A 16,547-nucleotide genomic window follows, 5' to 3' on the forward strand; every position below is an offset into this window, starting at 1 on the left:
CTTTTTTTTTTTTTTTTTTTTTGGAAGTTTACTTTTTCACATTTTATTTAGTGTCAACTCCTGCCTCATTTTCACTGGAAACCATATGTACATAACAGCTGATATCCATACTTCAGGCTCTCTGGAAACATTGTGCAGCTACCCAAGAGCGTATTATAATTAAGATTTTAATTACTCATGCCTTTGATAGCAATTAAGTTTCCTAGTCAGTGGGGCAAGTAACAAGCAGTGCTGAGCTGTGTTACACTCTGCTTGGAAACCCCAACTACTCTTTCTCTGTGTGCGATGCTGTCCTGACTACATGTGTGACGTTACCCAGAATTTGTTATTTAAAAAGGGTTGATTTTAGTCTTTTTTATTTTTGTCCATTATGGTAATGCTGTGTTGCAGAGGGTAACAGGTAAAGGCTGGAATACACTACACTGAACAGATTTTAAAACACTATAGGCATCATACATTTGCTGACTTTGTAAATGGTTACAAAGCAAAACTGGGCGTCATACACTAAACAATGGAGGATCACACACCACCAGTCCGAACACAACAAACTCGCACAGAAATGAATGAGAACAATGTGTTTTCTGAAATTGGCTCTATATTAAGGGCCAGATTTACTAAAGAGGGCAAATTAGCGTGAGAGCACAATCCCATAAAAGCGCAGATGAGAGGAAATTTCTGTGACTGATCTACTGACAACGCGTGAATTAAAGAACATAGATGCAACCGGATCATTTCTATAATGACCAACACAATCTACCAAGAGCAGCTCAAATTAGCGTCTGGTTTAAGACGTGCTTTTTTTGTGCGATAAATTATGGCTCAAATACCAGTAAATAGTTTAGCTCAAACCTTAGTAAATCACATTGTTTGGTTCATTTAAATAATCTCCTCCCATAAATTTTGCATCTGAAAGGGGGAACTCTTGCAAATGCCCATGCAAAAAGCTCAGTCACAAAAATGACTGTGCCCACAACTTTTCGTATTTTTCACTGCATGTCTTTAACAAATCCTGACAGTATAGTTTTTAACACTAAAAGAGGGTTTGCGCTAGTCCCAAGATTTCCTTGAGCATGTTTGTGATCCTCAGCTGTTAAAACCATGACCATATGATACACTGACACACACACACACACAGGGGCTTTCATCAAATTGCTTGACTTTGTTTTTGCACTGTCGTCACCAAGCCCTCTTATTTGCCTCTTCAGTCACCTGTCACCAGAAACAACTTTTCACTATCCAATTCATTCCAGATGGATCAAGTACTATCCAACATTATTTTTTAATATCCTGGTTCACTCAACTACACAGTGCAACTCTTCATGTTGCTTTTAAAATATGATATATAGCTCAACCCTTATCATGATGCTATAGACATGAATGATGCTTCAAATTAGGTGGCTTGTTGAGGTGAAGTAACCTGTTACATGTCATAGCAATCAGATGTACCATTTTTACCTGATGGATAACAAAACAGATGAAAATAGATGCCAGAATATCAGATGTGAGCCAGTATAAGAAACCACCCAGAACACCCATAGCAACCCTCTGAAAACCACTCAAAGTAGATGGCTGCATTTTTAATTTGTCATATTTGCAACATGTTTGAGAAAGTGTACTTTACACACCACAGTCTTGTTTGAAACTGAATGAAACCCATTTAATTTAACTCATGCTGATACATTCACATTAAATGTCTGTAGAACTGTGAAATTTTGGCCATCATTTAACCTGTTAATGAAGTTCAGAATTATTTAACATGATTAATAATTAGTGATTTGTGCTTGAATCGATTTAAGTATTCAGATTCATTACATGATATGCTGATTGGTTAAATTAATCACAGTTCATCAATCTCAATATTTGCTTAGAAAGACACCAAATGAGTTTAAAACAATGCTATTTTTTAGTTGTAGTTCTACATTCACATGCACACATATATATATATATATATATATATATATATACTGTACATGTTTGCTTGCAGTATTTCTCTATTCTACAGTTTATATAATTCCTTTTAAAACTCTCAGTTACTGAACATGTAGCTCTTTCAAATAACTGCTAGTCTCTCTGAGGCATCTCTCTCTCAAGATTTTGTTTTGAAAATGCTTTTCAAAAGTGGTTTGATATAGTTTTCACTTGATGATAATTGGATAGAGACCGGGACATCTCAATACTTGAATGTTCTTTTGTACCCTTTCTGTAACTTATGAATTCATTGCATTGTATCTATATCTTTCAAAGTTGTCCATCACATTCAATAATGGGCGTTTTGGGGGCTAAGCATAATGTGCACCAAGCTTTGATTGACGTAGCAAGAGAGTCAAATTTGCTCTTTCATCATTGTTTTTTTTTTTTTTTTGATATGTGAAATCTCCAAAGAGTGTGGCTGTCTCTTTCTTTTCACTTTACCGCATCTCAGCCAGACCTGTAGGAGATTACATGATGCTGTTTTATTTGCCCGGGGCCCTGACTAATCCCAACACTGACATCATCTCAGTGTAAATTATCTGTGTCAGAAGATTCATCAAACAAGTCTCAAATGTCATGGCTGCAGTATGAAATGAATCCTGTTTCTACTAAAACTAAATCAGTTTGGCCAAAATAACAACAACAACAAAAAAGTTATTTTGTAACTTTTTAAGGTACAGTCAGCATTGTCAGCATGGCTGTGCTCCTAAAATACCATTTTTACAGCTTCTGTGGGAAAACGCATGTGAGAGGAAGGATTAATGATTGTCTATCTTCCGTTTGGCAGTGACAACTTTAGAGCCCTTATTTATTTTTTTTGCCTTCCACATGTTCATGCTCTTCATTCTGGCATTGCTCAACAAAAGTGTCAATTCACTACTTCCCTAAAGGAGTGTTTTGGAGTTAATTCCTGATAACCTGAGCTAGAGAGCGAACATTAGGATAGAACTCTGTAGTTGAGTTTCTTTTCACCTTGAGCTTGATCGAACATGACATATAGTACTAATGAATATAATGCAACTCTACATGCAGGACACAATTATAGCAATCAGCTGCAAAGGCTACAAACATGGTTTACAGAAAATAGGAAATGAAAACTGTTGCTTATGAATGTAGCTCTTCAGAAGGGCAGTAGTGCAGATTTTTCTGAGGGATGAATTTGTGTTATTATGAAGCTTCTCTGGAGTGCACAGAACACAAGAAATTTGAGTTACCTAAAGAAAAATGTATTCACTATGGGACCAGTGCAGCAGCTGAAATTATATACATATCCACTTGTCAGTATTGAGTATCTCAGTGTCAGTATTGAGTATCTCAGTGTCGGTATTGAGTATCATGGAGAAACTCAAGAATAATTGATAGGAAAATCAAAAGCACAGATTCATCCTGCTGGATTCTTGAATTGTTATTGAGTTTCTGCTCTTAGATACTGATAAGTGGATTTGTACTGAAATAATTTGAAAGAGTGGCAAGGAGAATGTAATGTGCTTAAGGACATTTTTCATCAGCATTGATTTCTTTGCACTTATGTCTCTATGTAGTGGTCTTTTGAGGTATAGAAGATAATTAGTCTTGAATCATGCTTATTTAAGGTTTTCTTTCATTATACAGTTTTACCCAGAAGTACCCACCTGTGAAATTCTTATCAGAGAAGGACCGAAAGAGGATTTTGGTAAGAAGTTCTTCTCAGTCTTCTTAAGTGTTTAGAAACTACTGCTTCAATAATACATGTACCTCTGTCTGTCAAATATACATGGAATCCCTTGCTCCTTACTAAATTATAGTTGGTCCTCATAGTTTATTGCCGTTTAATTGTTTATTTTCCACTCTTTGGCAGATCAGTGGCATTTTTTTCTTCCTCCAACCGAAATGTTATTAAATAAAAATCTACTGTGTTTATATGATCACCATGTCAGGTTAAAGCATAACTAATCTGACAATGTGTCACAATGAAATGATTATAGTAGGTAGTAGGAAGTTTTTCAATAGGCATCATTGCACCCAGATGATTGAGACTGAATTGTACGTAGAAGCAGTGAGGAAACCAGAAACAGCAGGGAGTAGAAAGACTGCTCTATTCCTCTGATTATTTACTGTGCTTATTTAGCCGCATGTTGTGATTCAGTCTCATGTGACCACTGCTTTATTAAAATGTATCTCAAATTTAGTAAGTAAAAAGTCATTTATGACTATATATTTCAGTAATGTTGGCATGTGAAATGATATACAGTCTTTCCTCTGATAGATCACAGGTGGGGCAGGATTTGTGGGCTCGCACCTCACTGATAAGCTGATGATGGATGGTCACGAAGTGACAGTGGTGGATAATTTCTTCACTGGCCGTAAGCGCAATGTTGAGCACTGGATCGGCCATGAGAACTTTGAACTGATAAACCATGATGTGGTGGAGCCACTCTATATTGAAGGTGGGTATATTCACATGATTGCTCACTTAGCAGAACATTATTTATTTTAAACACACATTAATAGAAATGTGTTGGAGAAACAATTAAATGTGTTACAGCATTACCTATAGATTGTGCTAACATCCTGTCGACTATGCCAAAAACGTTAGATGAAATCTTCATGCGAAGAATATTGGATCCGGTCTCTTTACTAGATCCCATCTGAAGGTATCTGTTTTGTCTGGGATCCAGAACTAGCCAGCAGAATTTTGTCTGATACCAAAAAACAGTAAAATGGCTCTTTTGTTTGGTACCCAAAACTGTATTGACTTTCTTCTATCATATTAAAATTATTTATGTTGTATCTATCTGTCTTCTATCAGCCTGACAGGAAGAAATAGAAAGCCAGGCAAGAGCAGAAATCAGGGGGCAAAGTGATTTGAGATGGTCCTCACTGCAGAACACAAGATCCAGGGGGCGAGGTTGGATCCAGATCCAACTCCTACCACCTTACATATACCTAAACCTACCCATCTCCACCCCCTGATCCCTAAACCCACCCATCTCAACCCCTAAACCTACCAATCTCCACCCCCTAGGTGTGGATCCAACCACGCCCCCTGGATCTTGTGTTCTGCAGTGAGGGGCTACTGAGTGAATTTGACAAAAAAAAATGAACAGGATTTATTGAACAATCTTAGTTGTGTATGTTTCAATGCACAGACTTTGTGTAAACTTGATCCCTGATTCATCTGACCAGCACAAATCCAAGTGCTATATACCAAAGCAAAAGCAATGGAAAATTACTGCTTAACAACATTGTGCTGTGGTGTTAAAAATCTGAAATGGAGACATTCTTTTATCTCTAACTTGTAAAGACAAATATCCCTTGAAACTATGTAATCATAAGATTAAACAACAATAAAAAGCACTATAAGAGCAAGGAAAATATTTAATATAATAAAAAAGACAAAATAATTAATTATACACAATAATTAATTATATTATTAAATTGAATAATTAAATAATTAAGATTAAATTATTATGAACAAATAAATTAAAGAAAATCAAACAACATGTATGTTCTCTTGAAGCTACACCTGACACAGTTTGCTATTAATAACAACAACATTAATAATAATAATACATTTGTGAATATGCAAAATGATTGAGAAATATTGTAAACTGGTGAGTAATTAAAAGTAAATGTAAAAACAGTGGACATAAGTAAAGGATACTAGAAAGAAAATGTTAAAGTGCCTCTATTATGCTATTTGAAAGGTTTATAATTTGGTTTTGGGAGTCCCCAACAACAGGTTTACATGAATGCAAGGTCAAAACACACTTTCATTTTCTTATAATATGCATTTAAATTATCCTTATTTCTCAGCGTCTCTCAAACGATTCGTTTGAAGATTCATATTTCCAAACCCTTCCTTTGCATGAGGTTACTCTGCTCTGAATGGTCCGATGACACAGTCTGTTGTGATTGGTCTACTGTGTACAGATCATGTCGTAAACAGAACGTAGTATAAAGACCCAAACAATAATGCTATATGATAAATCACTGCAGTTTGTAAACCAATGTATTTCTCCATCCTTTATCCTGACTCCAAGTAATAAGAACAACAGACATTCTATGTTAATCGTCACATTTCTAGACAATAGCAGGCCCACAGCTGATTAGCAGAACTATAACGTGAGTTAGCCGGAGACTTAAGGCCAATTCACACCGCGCCGACAAACGCCAACAGACTAGTCTGTCGGAGTTTGTTGGATCCGTGTGTTACCCCTGTCGGCGTTTGTTGGCGTTGGTCGGAGTTGGTTTTAACCCGACTGAACATGTTTAATCGGCGTTTGTTGGGTCGTGGAATGTCTGAGCAGTGTGATATGATTTTACAACAAACGACAACAAACTCTGACGTAATCTGACCTGGCCAAGAACCGTTGCCATGACAATGAGGCAAGACTGCAAGTAGGTGCTGGGCGCGCTTAGGAAAATAACTTTAAAAATGGCAGGTTTCTGGACAAACCAGAAAGAGGAACAGTTTTTGGATCTGGGAGGAGAGGCCAGAGCTTTATGCAGTGGGTGTGGCCGAGTATACCAACCGCAACGCGAGGGGAATGCGATCAGATATCGCTACAGCGCTTGGGAAATTTCACAACGGAAATGTATTTGACAATATATTATTATTATAATAAAACTGCCTTACAATATTACCAAAGACATTAATAACAGTATCATTTTGATTGTTGTTACAAGATCATCCATTTACTTTTCATACATATTCAGCATGAATACACTATTCTTGATATGCTCTGCAGTATCTTGAATCTTAAATCCTTTACATGAGCATGCAAACTCCAGCATCATAATCCAAAATTAAAGGTAGACAGATTTAATTTAAACAGACAACTATGAGGAAGATAAATGGAATGCAAAAGAAAGCATGAAAATTAAAGATGTATAGAGGCTGTAATGGAGATTGGATCAATTCTGTGGGGATTATGACCTCTGCTGGTGATTGGGTGATATGATTGTTGTGGTTGTGTCTTCCCAGAGGTTTTAGAACTAGGATTGATATTCAATTGTGGCTGTTTATGCAAAAACTGAGAGATGTGTGCCTTGACAGTTGTTGGATATTTTATTATTTCATAAAATATATTTACTTTTTTTAAAAAGGAGCATATATGATTTTTTTATATATACTCACTTTCAGATAAGTTGTTAGAATATTTCAATGAAAAAACAACAACAACAACTATTACCTAAATGCAGTTCTTGCATCAAAATGCTTTACCATCTTCAATGAAGCCATTCTCCTCGGAATTCGTGGAACCAGTCCCCACATGCCAAATAATTATAAGACAAAAATAAAGAAAGAAAGTCCATTTACACATTGCACGTCAGGTTAGGAATTGTATTTTTATGATGAACTGGAACATAGTCAAGCTTGTGTAAAAAGAAGGAATAAAGATTAAAGATTAATATGAAAGTGGTTTTAAGAAAATCTGATTCAGTATCACATATATAAATATATCACATCATATTTTGCTATTTTATAACCTTAAGAGGATTTGCCTCAGATGGCTTTTCATTTTACTTACCACTGCTGTCCAAATGTGGTATGACTTGACCCCTGAAATCAGAAGCCAGAAGTCCTTTTGTGTCATTTGTGTATAGGTTAGGATTTTTCATAATGGAAGAACATACATATAATGATAAAGAAGATTGTATTTGACAACCTTAGTTACCATTTACTTTCATTGCATCTTCTTCCACTCTCTGTTATACTGACAGTTTATTTATTTACATATTTTTGCTATTTTATTGCTGTGAGAAATGAGAAATTGAGAGAAACTGTCCCCCACTTTTGACAGAATTGTGTTAAATCATTGAAATCTATCTTTAGAATTCCACATTTAACAAATCTCAGCAAAATTAAAAAGTAGGTCACCACCTTTGATATATACAGTATGCATGTATATATTAAATATTACAGAAATCTATTGCACTTCTTACTAATAGTTAAAACTGTCCTAATGATGATGAAAGGATTTTGCATTAGTGTCAGCAAACCTAGAAATAGCATGGACAGAGTATCATTGTTTTGGTTACGTGGTTTTAGCCGTTTTAACCGTTAACCTTTTCCAGTCTGTGTTACATCTAATCTGAATATATTATGTAATACATATTTTGTTTCGTTGGTGTCAATGACAGATCTTGTCTTCTGTGTTACATGACATTAACCATCATGACGTAAGTCATATTTTAACTAGGTTTAATTTATAAACAAAGTAGTTAGTCAAATGGAAAAATAATAAACCCATAAGTGCCTTCAAAAAACACAGCACCACATCAGTGGATTTTCAAACAGGGTGTCTGTGAACCCTAGGGGGTACTGCAAGGGATCCATCAATTATTGTATGTGAACTTTTGTGGAAAAAGAAAATTAAATGTGTTGAACAAAAATGCAATGTTAATTTAACTTCACTCAAAAAAGAAAATTTGCTGAAAATGTGCTCACCCTTAGGCCATTCGACAGATTTTCATCAGAACAGATTTGGAGAAATTTTGCATTACATCACTTGCTCACCAATGTGTCACGTCTGTTTCTGGTTTTGTTAATGTTTTCATGTCTTTTATTTTGACGTATTGTCATAGTCATGGTTCTTGTCATGTTGTGTGATTCCCTTGCTCCCCATGTGATGTGTTTCCCTTGTTAATAGGTGTGTTCGACTTGAAGCGGCGCTGCGCAGACCGATCGGTGTGTGACATCAAAGTACCGTGAGAGCGATTCGAAAGCATAAGGAGCTGTCTGCTCTCTATAGCTCTCACGGTACTTTGATATCATAAGGTCAATTCACACCGCACCGACAAACGCCGACAAACGCCAACAGACTAGTCTGTCGGAGTTTGTTGGATCAGTGTGTTACCCCTGTCGGCGTTTGTTGGCGTTGGTCGGAGTTGGTTTTAACCCGACTGAACATGTTTAATCGGCGTTTGTTGGGTCGTGGAATGTCTGAGCAGTGTGATATGATTTTACAACAAACGACAACAAACTCTGACGTAATCTGACCTGGCCAAGAACCGTTGCCATGACAATGAGGCAAGACTGCAAGTAGGTGCTGGGCGCGCTTAGGAAAATAACTTTAAAAATGGCAGGGTTCTGGACAAACCAGAAAGAGGAACAGTTTTTGGATCTGGGAGGAGAGGCCAGAGCTTTATGCAGTGGGTGTGGCCGAGTATACCAACCGCAACGCGAGGGGAATGCGATCAGATATCGCTACAGCGCTTGGGAAATTTCACAACGGAAATGTATTTGACAATATATTATTATTATAATAAAACTGCCTTACAATATTACCAAAGACATTAATAACAGTATCATTTTGATTGTTGTTACAAGATCATCCATTTTCCCCCTAGTTAGCTCTCCCTGACTTGAAGTCTGTTGGTGTCTGTTGGGGCAGTGTGAACATGACAGTTATTTTTCATAAAATTCTAAATCCAGCGGCCAACGTGTCTGTTGGCGTTTGTCGGCGCGGTGTGAATTGGCCTTTACAGCTGCACTGACTGTATACACAACACAACACAGATATTTTTGCACATTCAACAGAACATTACAGCAACAATTATTAATCAGAATTATTAATTGTTAATTAAACAATTATTAATTGTGATTCAAAGGAGCAAGCTGGTCCAAACAAACTGCTGTGGTATCTGCTGTGGTATCGTAGTAAAGATTAATTTTAACCACTGATACTTCACAGCCTCATCCTTTGGAAGTGAAAATAAACCAAATTTACTTTCACAGCGCAGAGCACAGCGTCTTGTCGACATGTTATCCACATGACTGAGCTACAGCGTTTGAGGGAGGCTCAAGTTTTCGCGGGATGTCCATGCAGAACGTAGGTGGGCATTATGCATATGTGGTAACTTGTGACATGTGAACTTAACGGAAATGAGATTCAAATTTTAAATGACTCATTTAAGCGATTCAGAGTTGACTCTTTCTTTTGAGAGACAATAACTTTATTTATGATGCACTTTCAGCTTTACAACTTTGCAGACTGTGTTTACATTTTCATACAGCCACCTTACTACATAAAAGGTAATGTTCAAAAATCCATAATAGGGGCACTATAAAATTTATACCTCCTTTAGTTGCCTCAAAGGTACAAAGTAGGTACAGAGTGAGTTAAAATAAAAATCTTTGCATCTGTGCACTTGTCAGTCATGTTTTTGTGAAATTCACTTTCTGATTGCATGGTCTTTCTATTAAGGGTGGGATTGTTTAAACCGGTATCATTATGGGAAGTGAAAAGACTATTAAAACAAAAAAGAGGAAAATTATTTAGATTCAGCTGCCTCTGTAAGAACCTAAAGTTTTCAAAGTTAAAGAGGTGGGGACAGACAGAAACATTCAGTTTGTTTTGAGGACAGACACTGGACCCAACAGTGAGTGCTTGAATGAAGTGATAAAGTGCTTAAGAGGAGCTTCAGGTCATTATTTTGGCGCAGGTGTGAGATTCACAGTATTTTTCACCCCTCTTTGTTAGGCATCATCACACCTCCCACCACTCCTGCTAATCAAACCAGCAGAAGTGAGAGGGCGGCAAGTTAAAAGTTAAAAACAATGTCGGCTATCTCTGTAATGGAAAATCTCAGCAGCTGGCATCAACCCCTGATGAGTACAGGGTGACACACTTTACTGTGACATTAGCCACATTCACACAAGAAACCCGTTAATTTACAAATTATAAACGTTATTGTTAAATGTGGGCGTGTGGGGGGGAGCATCTGAATTCTGAAGCCCGGCTTATAACATAGCAAAAGAGGAACTCCTGTTCACAAAATTCAGTTCAGAAATAATACTGAATGAAAAAGAACAGGTTGATGCTAATCTCACATTTGTTACCATATAACTATAAACTTTGATAATGGAAAAAAAACTATTCATCAGCATGCATTGATTAATACCATGTAGCAAAAAAACAAAATGTGCAACCAAATCATGTGCTGGTGCGACCAACTGAGAAAGTTTAGACATTTTGCATTAGAAAACAAGACAATAGATCTTAGGAAGAAAAACACTTTTTGCAGTGTGATCAGTAGGTACAGTAAAAGTTATTTCCATATTCTAGTAGTATTAATCTAATGGAGATCTGTTGAAACTGTAGCTAATACAAATTTTGCACTTCCTAGATGCAGAAACCCTGGTGATACCATTTGCTGGAAATTACATTTTAACAGCTGCGCCATTCAGCACTTGTCCAATTTGATAACATTACAGTAGATAATCATAATTTTTTACTTCCTCATCACAGGCCTATAATGAAATGACTTGAAGTCACTGCATCAGCTCCTTCTGAACTTGGCCAACACAATCTCATGAGGAAAAAGTAACTGTTTTATGGGGTGATGATTTCATATGAATTTTCTTTCAATGCTATTCGAAAGAAAATTGATTTGTAAAAAAAAAAAAAAAAGTACACGCAAAATTCCACCCCTAACCTCAACCTTAAACCTAACCATTCAAATGAAATCATACGGAATAGCCACCAATACACCAAAACAAATATTTTACATATAGTACGACCCAATTTTTTGACTGCAGATTTCTTACATCAGAGCATTCTAACCTTGAACATGCTCAAACCATTTATCTTACAGCTTTGTTCACATGCAGCATCAACACATAACTTTTCTGGCTTCTTAAGCTGGCTCAACGGGTCCTGCACACCCATGACCTCTAAACTGGAAAAATACCACTGGTGGTGGTAAATGCTAAAGTACTTTTGTTGTCTGACAGATTTTCTCTACTGGTTATAATTCTGTGGCAACACATATAACCAGAATGGTAACATATGGTAAAATGCTATTGTTATGATGACAATGGTAACATATGGTAAAAAGTTTAGCAAACTAAACATTTAGTCTAGTTTAGAGAGATGTTGACATTTCAACTAAGAAAATTAACATTTATTTTCTTTTCTTTGTTTTTAAGATTTACATATGACATTTGTACTGAGACATTATTAATATAAGTTATCAAGGTATTGTGGATCACAGGAAATAGATGTCACACTGGATTTTGTGTAATAAAGCCAGTCAAATTACTGTCATATAAAGGTCCATTAGTAAATAGTCTGTAAGCAGTCACTTTGGATCTAGTCTCAGCCTCTGACAGCATGCCCATGGACCATCTGATACATTGCTGGCTGCGTCCATGAGTCAGGATAAACAGGATTTTCTCAGCTTGCCAAAATTTGGTTTACAAGTTACCAGACTGCTACAGTGAGTCCTTCTGAAGAAGGTGCTAGCCACTGTGTTTGCTATTTTAATTTATGATAGATATTCAAGTGTTTGGCTTGAGGAACTTAAACCTGCAAGTAGCTAAAATAGCTCTTCTGTCCTCAAGCACAACTGTATATCACACTTTCTGTAGAATCTTTTCCCTGATAGTTATTTTTATTATTTCTGTAGACCTTCTGAGATTGACTAACTGATAATGGATTTTGGGTAGCCTCTTATATCCTTAACTAAGGCTATATTTGGGTAGACCAGGGCCCAGACTCACAAAACAATTTTAATAAAATTGTGGTGTTCCCTATCGAAAATGGTCTCTCCTGTTGCATATACACGCTTATGTTGGAAACTCATATTTACTCTGAATGCTGAAGCCTGATTTGTTCATGTTTGTGTAGCTACACAAACAAATGGCAATTGAGCCCACCAAAACAAGCGGAAACAACTGCCTATATAAGTCGGCGCTGAATGCCATTTCGTCAGAATTTTTCTCCTTCAGCGCAAATATCATCTCCTCGCTGAACTCTGAAGAGAAGAAGAAGAAGAAGCAGCTTGCTTACTTGCCGTAGAAGAACCCCGGCAGTGGAAAGATGCTACTCCTCAGTGCTTCTCCTCTGCGGCCATCCAGCGAACATAAGAGCAAATTTCAGCGCCATTGTTTCAAATGTCGCACCGTGAGTGTGGCTTGTGTCTCGCCCTGCTTCAATCACGGATCGCTGCCTTCAACAAAGGTGATCCTCCCCGTCCAGTCTCCCGTTTCTCCCCTCCCAGGAGCCTCGGAGGAAGAAACAGTGGAGCCATGGGGCTGAGTTATCGGACTCGAGTGAGCTCACACAAGTCATCGAAGGCCATGCATTACTTCCTGCACTCCAGCTCGGTGGCTGGTTCAAGTGACCAAAAGGCTCCATCCTCCCAGCAGCCTGCAAAACCTGAGCCTGGGATCCAACAGCACCCTCAGACGGCTAGACACTACCTCTTTCAAAAGCGCCAAGGACCCCGCCCCAAAGTGACATTGGACCCTGAGCTGCAGAAGCCATCCTGATCTCAAAGCGAAGAGGAAAGGGACAGGTCCTGCCGAGACTGGATCGCCCTCAAAGATGTCTCGTGCTTGCACTCCAGTCCCCAGTTTAGCTCTGGGTGATTTGTTCAAGCTGGGCCCACCCTTCCCACTCAGCACGTGCCCAAACAAATTACCAGTGTGATAGCAGATCAACATACTCAAAAGAGCACTTCTTCTCTTCACACTACAACGAATATCTGTTCCCTGCCCCTGTGCAGCAAACTGCCACTCGAAAAAACTCACTTGCCTCGCGCCTCCAGGCTTGGAAAGCTATCCCGAGTGTGTCAAGTTGGGTTCTGCAGACCATAGAACGAAGCTACTCGCTCCAATTCACTTGCAGACCCCCTCGCTTCAGAGGTATTATTCAAACTTCGGTACAGGACAACAATTCGCATGTTCTCTGAGCTGAAGTGCAGAGTCTGCTTCCAAAAGGGGCTGTAGAGATGGTTCCTCTGGCGAACAGCGAGTCAGTCCTTTACAACCGTTACTTCCTCGTTCCCAAGAAAGATCGTGGGCTCAGGCCCATCCTCAATCTCAGACATGTGAACCGTGCCCTAAAGAAATGCCCGTTCAGGATGTTTACTTTGAAACAGATCTTTGTTCACTGATTGACTCCAGATGGAAGTTGGTCACGACAGTTGCCTCCAGCTTAGGTTGGGGAGCATTGTACGAGGGTAGACTGGTGTTCGGCTCCTGGTCTAGCCTGGAGCAACGGCCTGAACATCAACTGCCTTGAAATGGTGGTTTTTCTAGCCCTGAAAATCCTCCAGCCAGCCTTAAAGGGGCACTACATTCTCGTCCATTCAGACAACATGGCGGTGGTGGCCTTTATAAATCAACAAGGTGTCTGGTCACTATCACTTTACATGATGGCAAGACGTCTTTTCCTATGGGCACAGTGCAACCTGCGCTTGCTGAGGGCGGTTCACGTGCTGGGCAGATTAAACCAAGGAGCAGATATGTTGTCCCGTGGCAATGTAGTTCCAGGAGAATGGAGACTAAACCCCAAGTGGTTCAAGCGATTTGGTCTCATCGGGAGGGCAGAGGTGGACCTCTTCGCCTCAGAAGACAACTTTCATTGCCCAACCTATTTCTCAAAGGAGTGAATGCTCTGGCCCACGAATGTCCCAGCGCTCGCCTGCATGCCTTCCCTCCTATTGCCCTGCTCCTTCAGGTCATCAGACGGGTCAGGGAAGTCGGATGCTTGGTTCTCTTGGTTGCCCCACTTTGAAGGAATCAGGTGTGGTTCCCCAAGTTAATCCAGCTGCTATTGGCAACTCCTTGACCAATTCCATTGAAGAAGGACCTCCTCTCTCAAGCAAGAGGCATGAATTGGCACACCCGGTCCAAGCTGTGGAGCCTTAATGTTTGGCCCCTCGACGGGAGTCTTTACAGCTCTCCGTGTGACCATTATGGCGAATCATGCTATCTGGCTGGCCAGTCAGCTAAAACTACTTTGTCGTTAAGTTCTTGTGGAGAACTCGAAAATAGAATCCACATCGTCCTCATACTGTGCCAACCTGGGACTTATCCACAGTCCTTAGGGCCCTGTGAGGCCCTTCTTTTGAGCCGCTCCAGTTGGCCAACCTATGGCCCCTGTCGCTTAAGACCACCCTCCTTCTGGCTTTAGCGTCGGTCAAGCGAGTGGGCGATTTGCAAGCGCAGTCAGTCAGTGCTTCCTGCCTTGAGTTTGGGCCTAACTCCTGTAGAGTCATCCTCAAACCAAGACACAGCTATGTGCCTAAGGTGCTCTCTACTCCGTTCAGTGCACAAGTCATCACCCTTCTAGCTCTACCTATCTCAGAGGACGAGCAGGGTCCTAATCTACCCTGCCATTTCTGGACTCTTAGAGTGTACGTAGAGCGCTCTAGCCACTTCAGGCAATCAGAGCAGCTCTTTTGGATGTCCCTGCCCTTCATGCACGGATTTTGTCCACCTAATCACCTAATCCCCTGTACATGTAGAGAAGGTTTTGTTATGTAGACCCCAGCCTTATGGCCTGGGTCTCATTATTGGCTCATGCTTCTTAGAAGCCCTCATTACGGGCGCTCCGTGGCTGGGCTCGCAGAGCAGCTTCATTCTGCACTTGCTTATAGCATGGCGCTATTGAACGCATTCCCCATAAGCATGTATACGCAAAGGGAGAAACCGCTTTGATAGGGAACACTCCAGTTATTAACGTAACCTCTGTTCCCTGAGATAACTAGGACAATCGTTGCGTAGACTGCCTTGCTATAAAGGTACACACAAGTCGATGACTGTCACTATCAGTCGAAAGATTCTGACAAAATGGCATTCAAAGCCGGCTTATATGGCAGTCGACTCCACCTGTTTTGGCAGGCTGAATTGCCATTCGTTCGTGAAGCTGCACAAATGTGAACAAATCAGGCTTCAGCATTCAGAGTAAACAGGAGTTTCCCCCGTAATCATGTATATGCAACGTTCATTCCCATTATCTCAGGGAACTGAGGTTACTATACTAACCAGAGCATTCTTAACTGCTATGCTTGATATTTTCTGCCTTAAGAATGAATTTAAGAATGTTTTTTTTTTATTCCAAAACACAACTATTAAGACTGTTTTATCTTTTATCTTAAGATTGTTTCATTCCTTAGTTTAGTTTAGATCATTTATTTAACAGCCAGAGTTAGCTATAGAGCTAATTTGCATCTGGGCAGGATGTTGTTACAAAATTACAATACTCCATTACAAACAATACAGTACATAAAATATCACATCACACTCCATAGAATTAAAAAAAAATCTGGTCAGTGATCACATATTTGATTTTCCTTAAGCCATACTTTAAGTGCAGTTTTAAAAATACTGAATGTTGTACACTCTCTAATATAAACAGGTATTGAATTCCATCTTTCTGGTGCTCTAACTGAAAAAGCTGATTGTCCAAAGACAGTTTTCTTAAAGTGCCCCTATTATGCCATTTCCAATATTGCCTTTCATGCAGTGTGTAATGTAGCTGTATGTGAATGTAAACGATCTGCAAAGTTGTAAAGCTGAAAGTGCACGATAAATAAAGTTATTGTCTCTCAAAATAAAGAATCGACACTGAACAGCTGAAACGAGTTGTTAGTAATTCGAATCCCACTTCTGTGATGGCTACAAGTCACGGGGTAACACATTTGCGCCTATGTTCTACGTTGGCCGGCCGCAAACAACTTGACCCCACCCACAAACACATCACTCTACTGACGACTGCTTCTCTAATCTCGGGGAGTTCAACGTGGGATTCACAAAATGCTTGCGGTTGAAAGATGGATCAGTATCCTGTTTATTTGGA

At 39.1% G+C, this 16,547-nt stretch overlaps 1 protein-coding gene across 1 annotated transcript in view; it reads left to right on the forward strand.

Annotated features, from left to right (window-relative positions):
* Positions 1-16,547, forward strand: part of LOC107676432 (UDP-glucuronic acid decarboxylase 1-like) — a 91,665-nt gene that overhangs the window by 22,075 nt on the left and 53,043 nt on the right. Inside the window, exons 5-6 of the mRNA XM_016470981.1 lie at positions 3,583-3,643; positions 4,217-4,397. Of these exons, the coding sequence (XP_016326467.1) occupies positions 3,583-3,643; positions 4,217-4,397 (242 nt within the window). The remainder of the gene's footprint in view (positions 1-3,582; positions 3,644-4,216; positions 4,398-16,547) is intronic.

This window comes from Sinocyclocheilus anshuiensis, unplaced genomic scaffold (assembly GCF_001515605.1).
Source record: "Sinocyclocheilus anshuiensis isolate Anshui unplaced genomic scaffold, SAMN03320099.WGS_v1.1 scaffold1126, whole genome shotgun sequence".
Lineage (NCBI taxonomy): Eukaryota > Metazoa > Chordata > Actinopteri > Cypriniformes > Cyprinidae > Sinocyclocheilus > Sinocyclocheilus anshuiensis.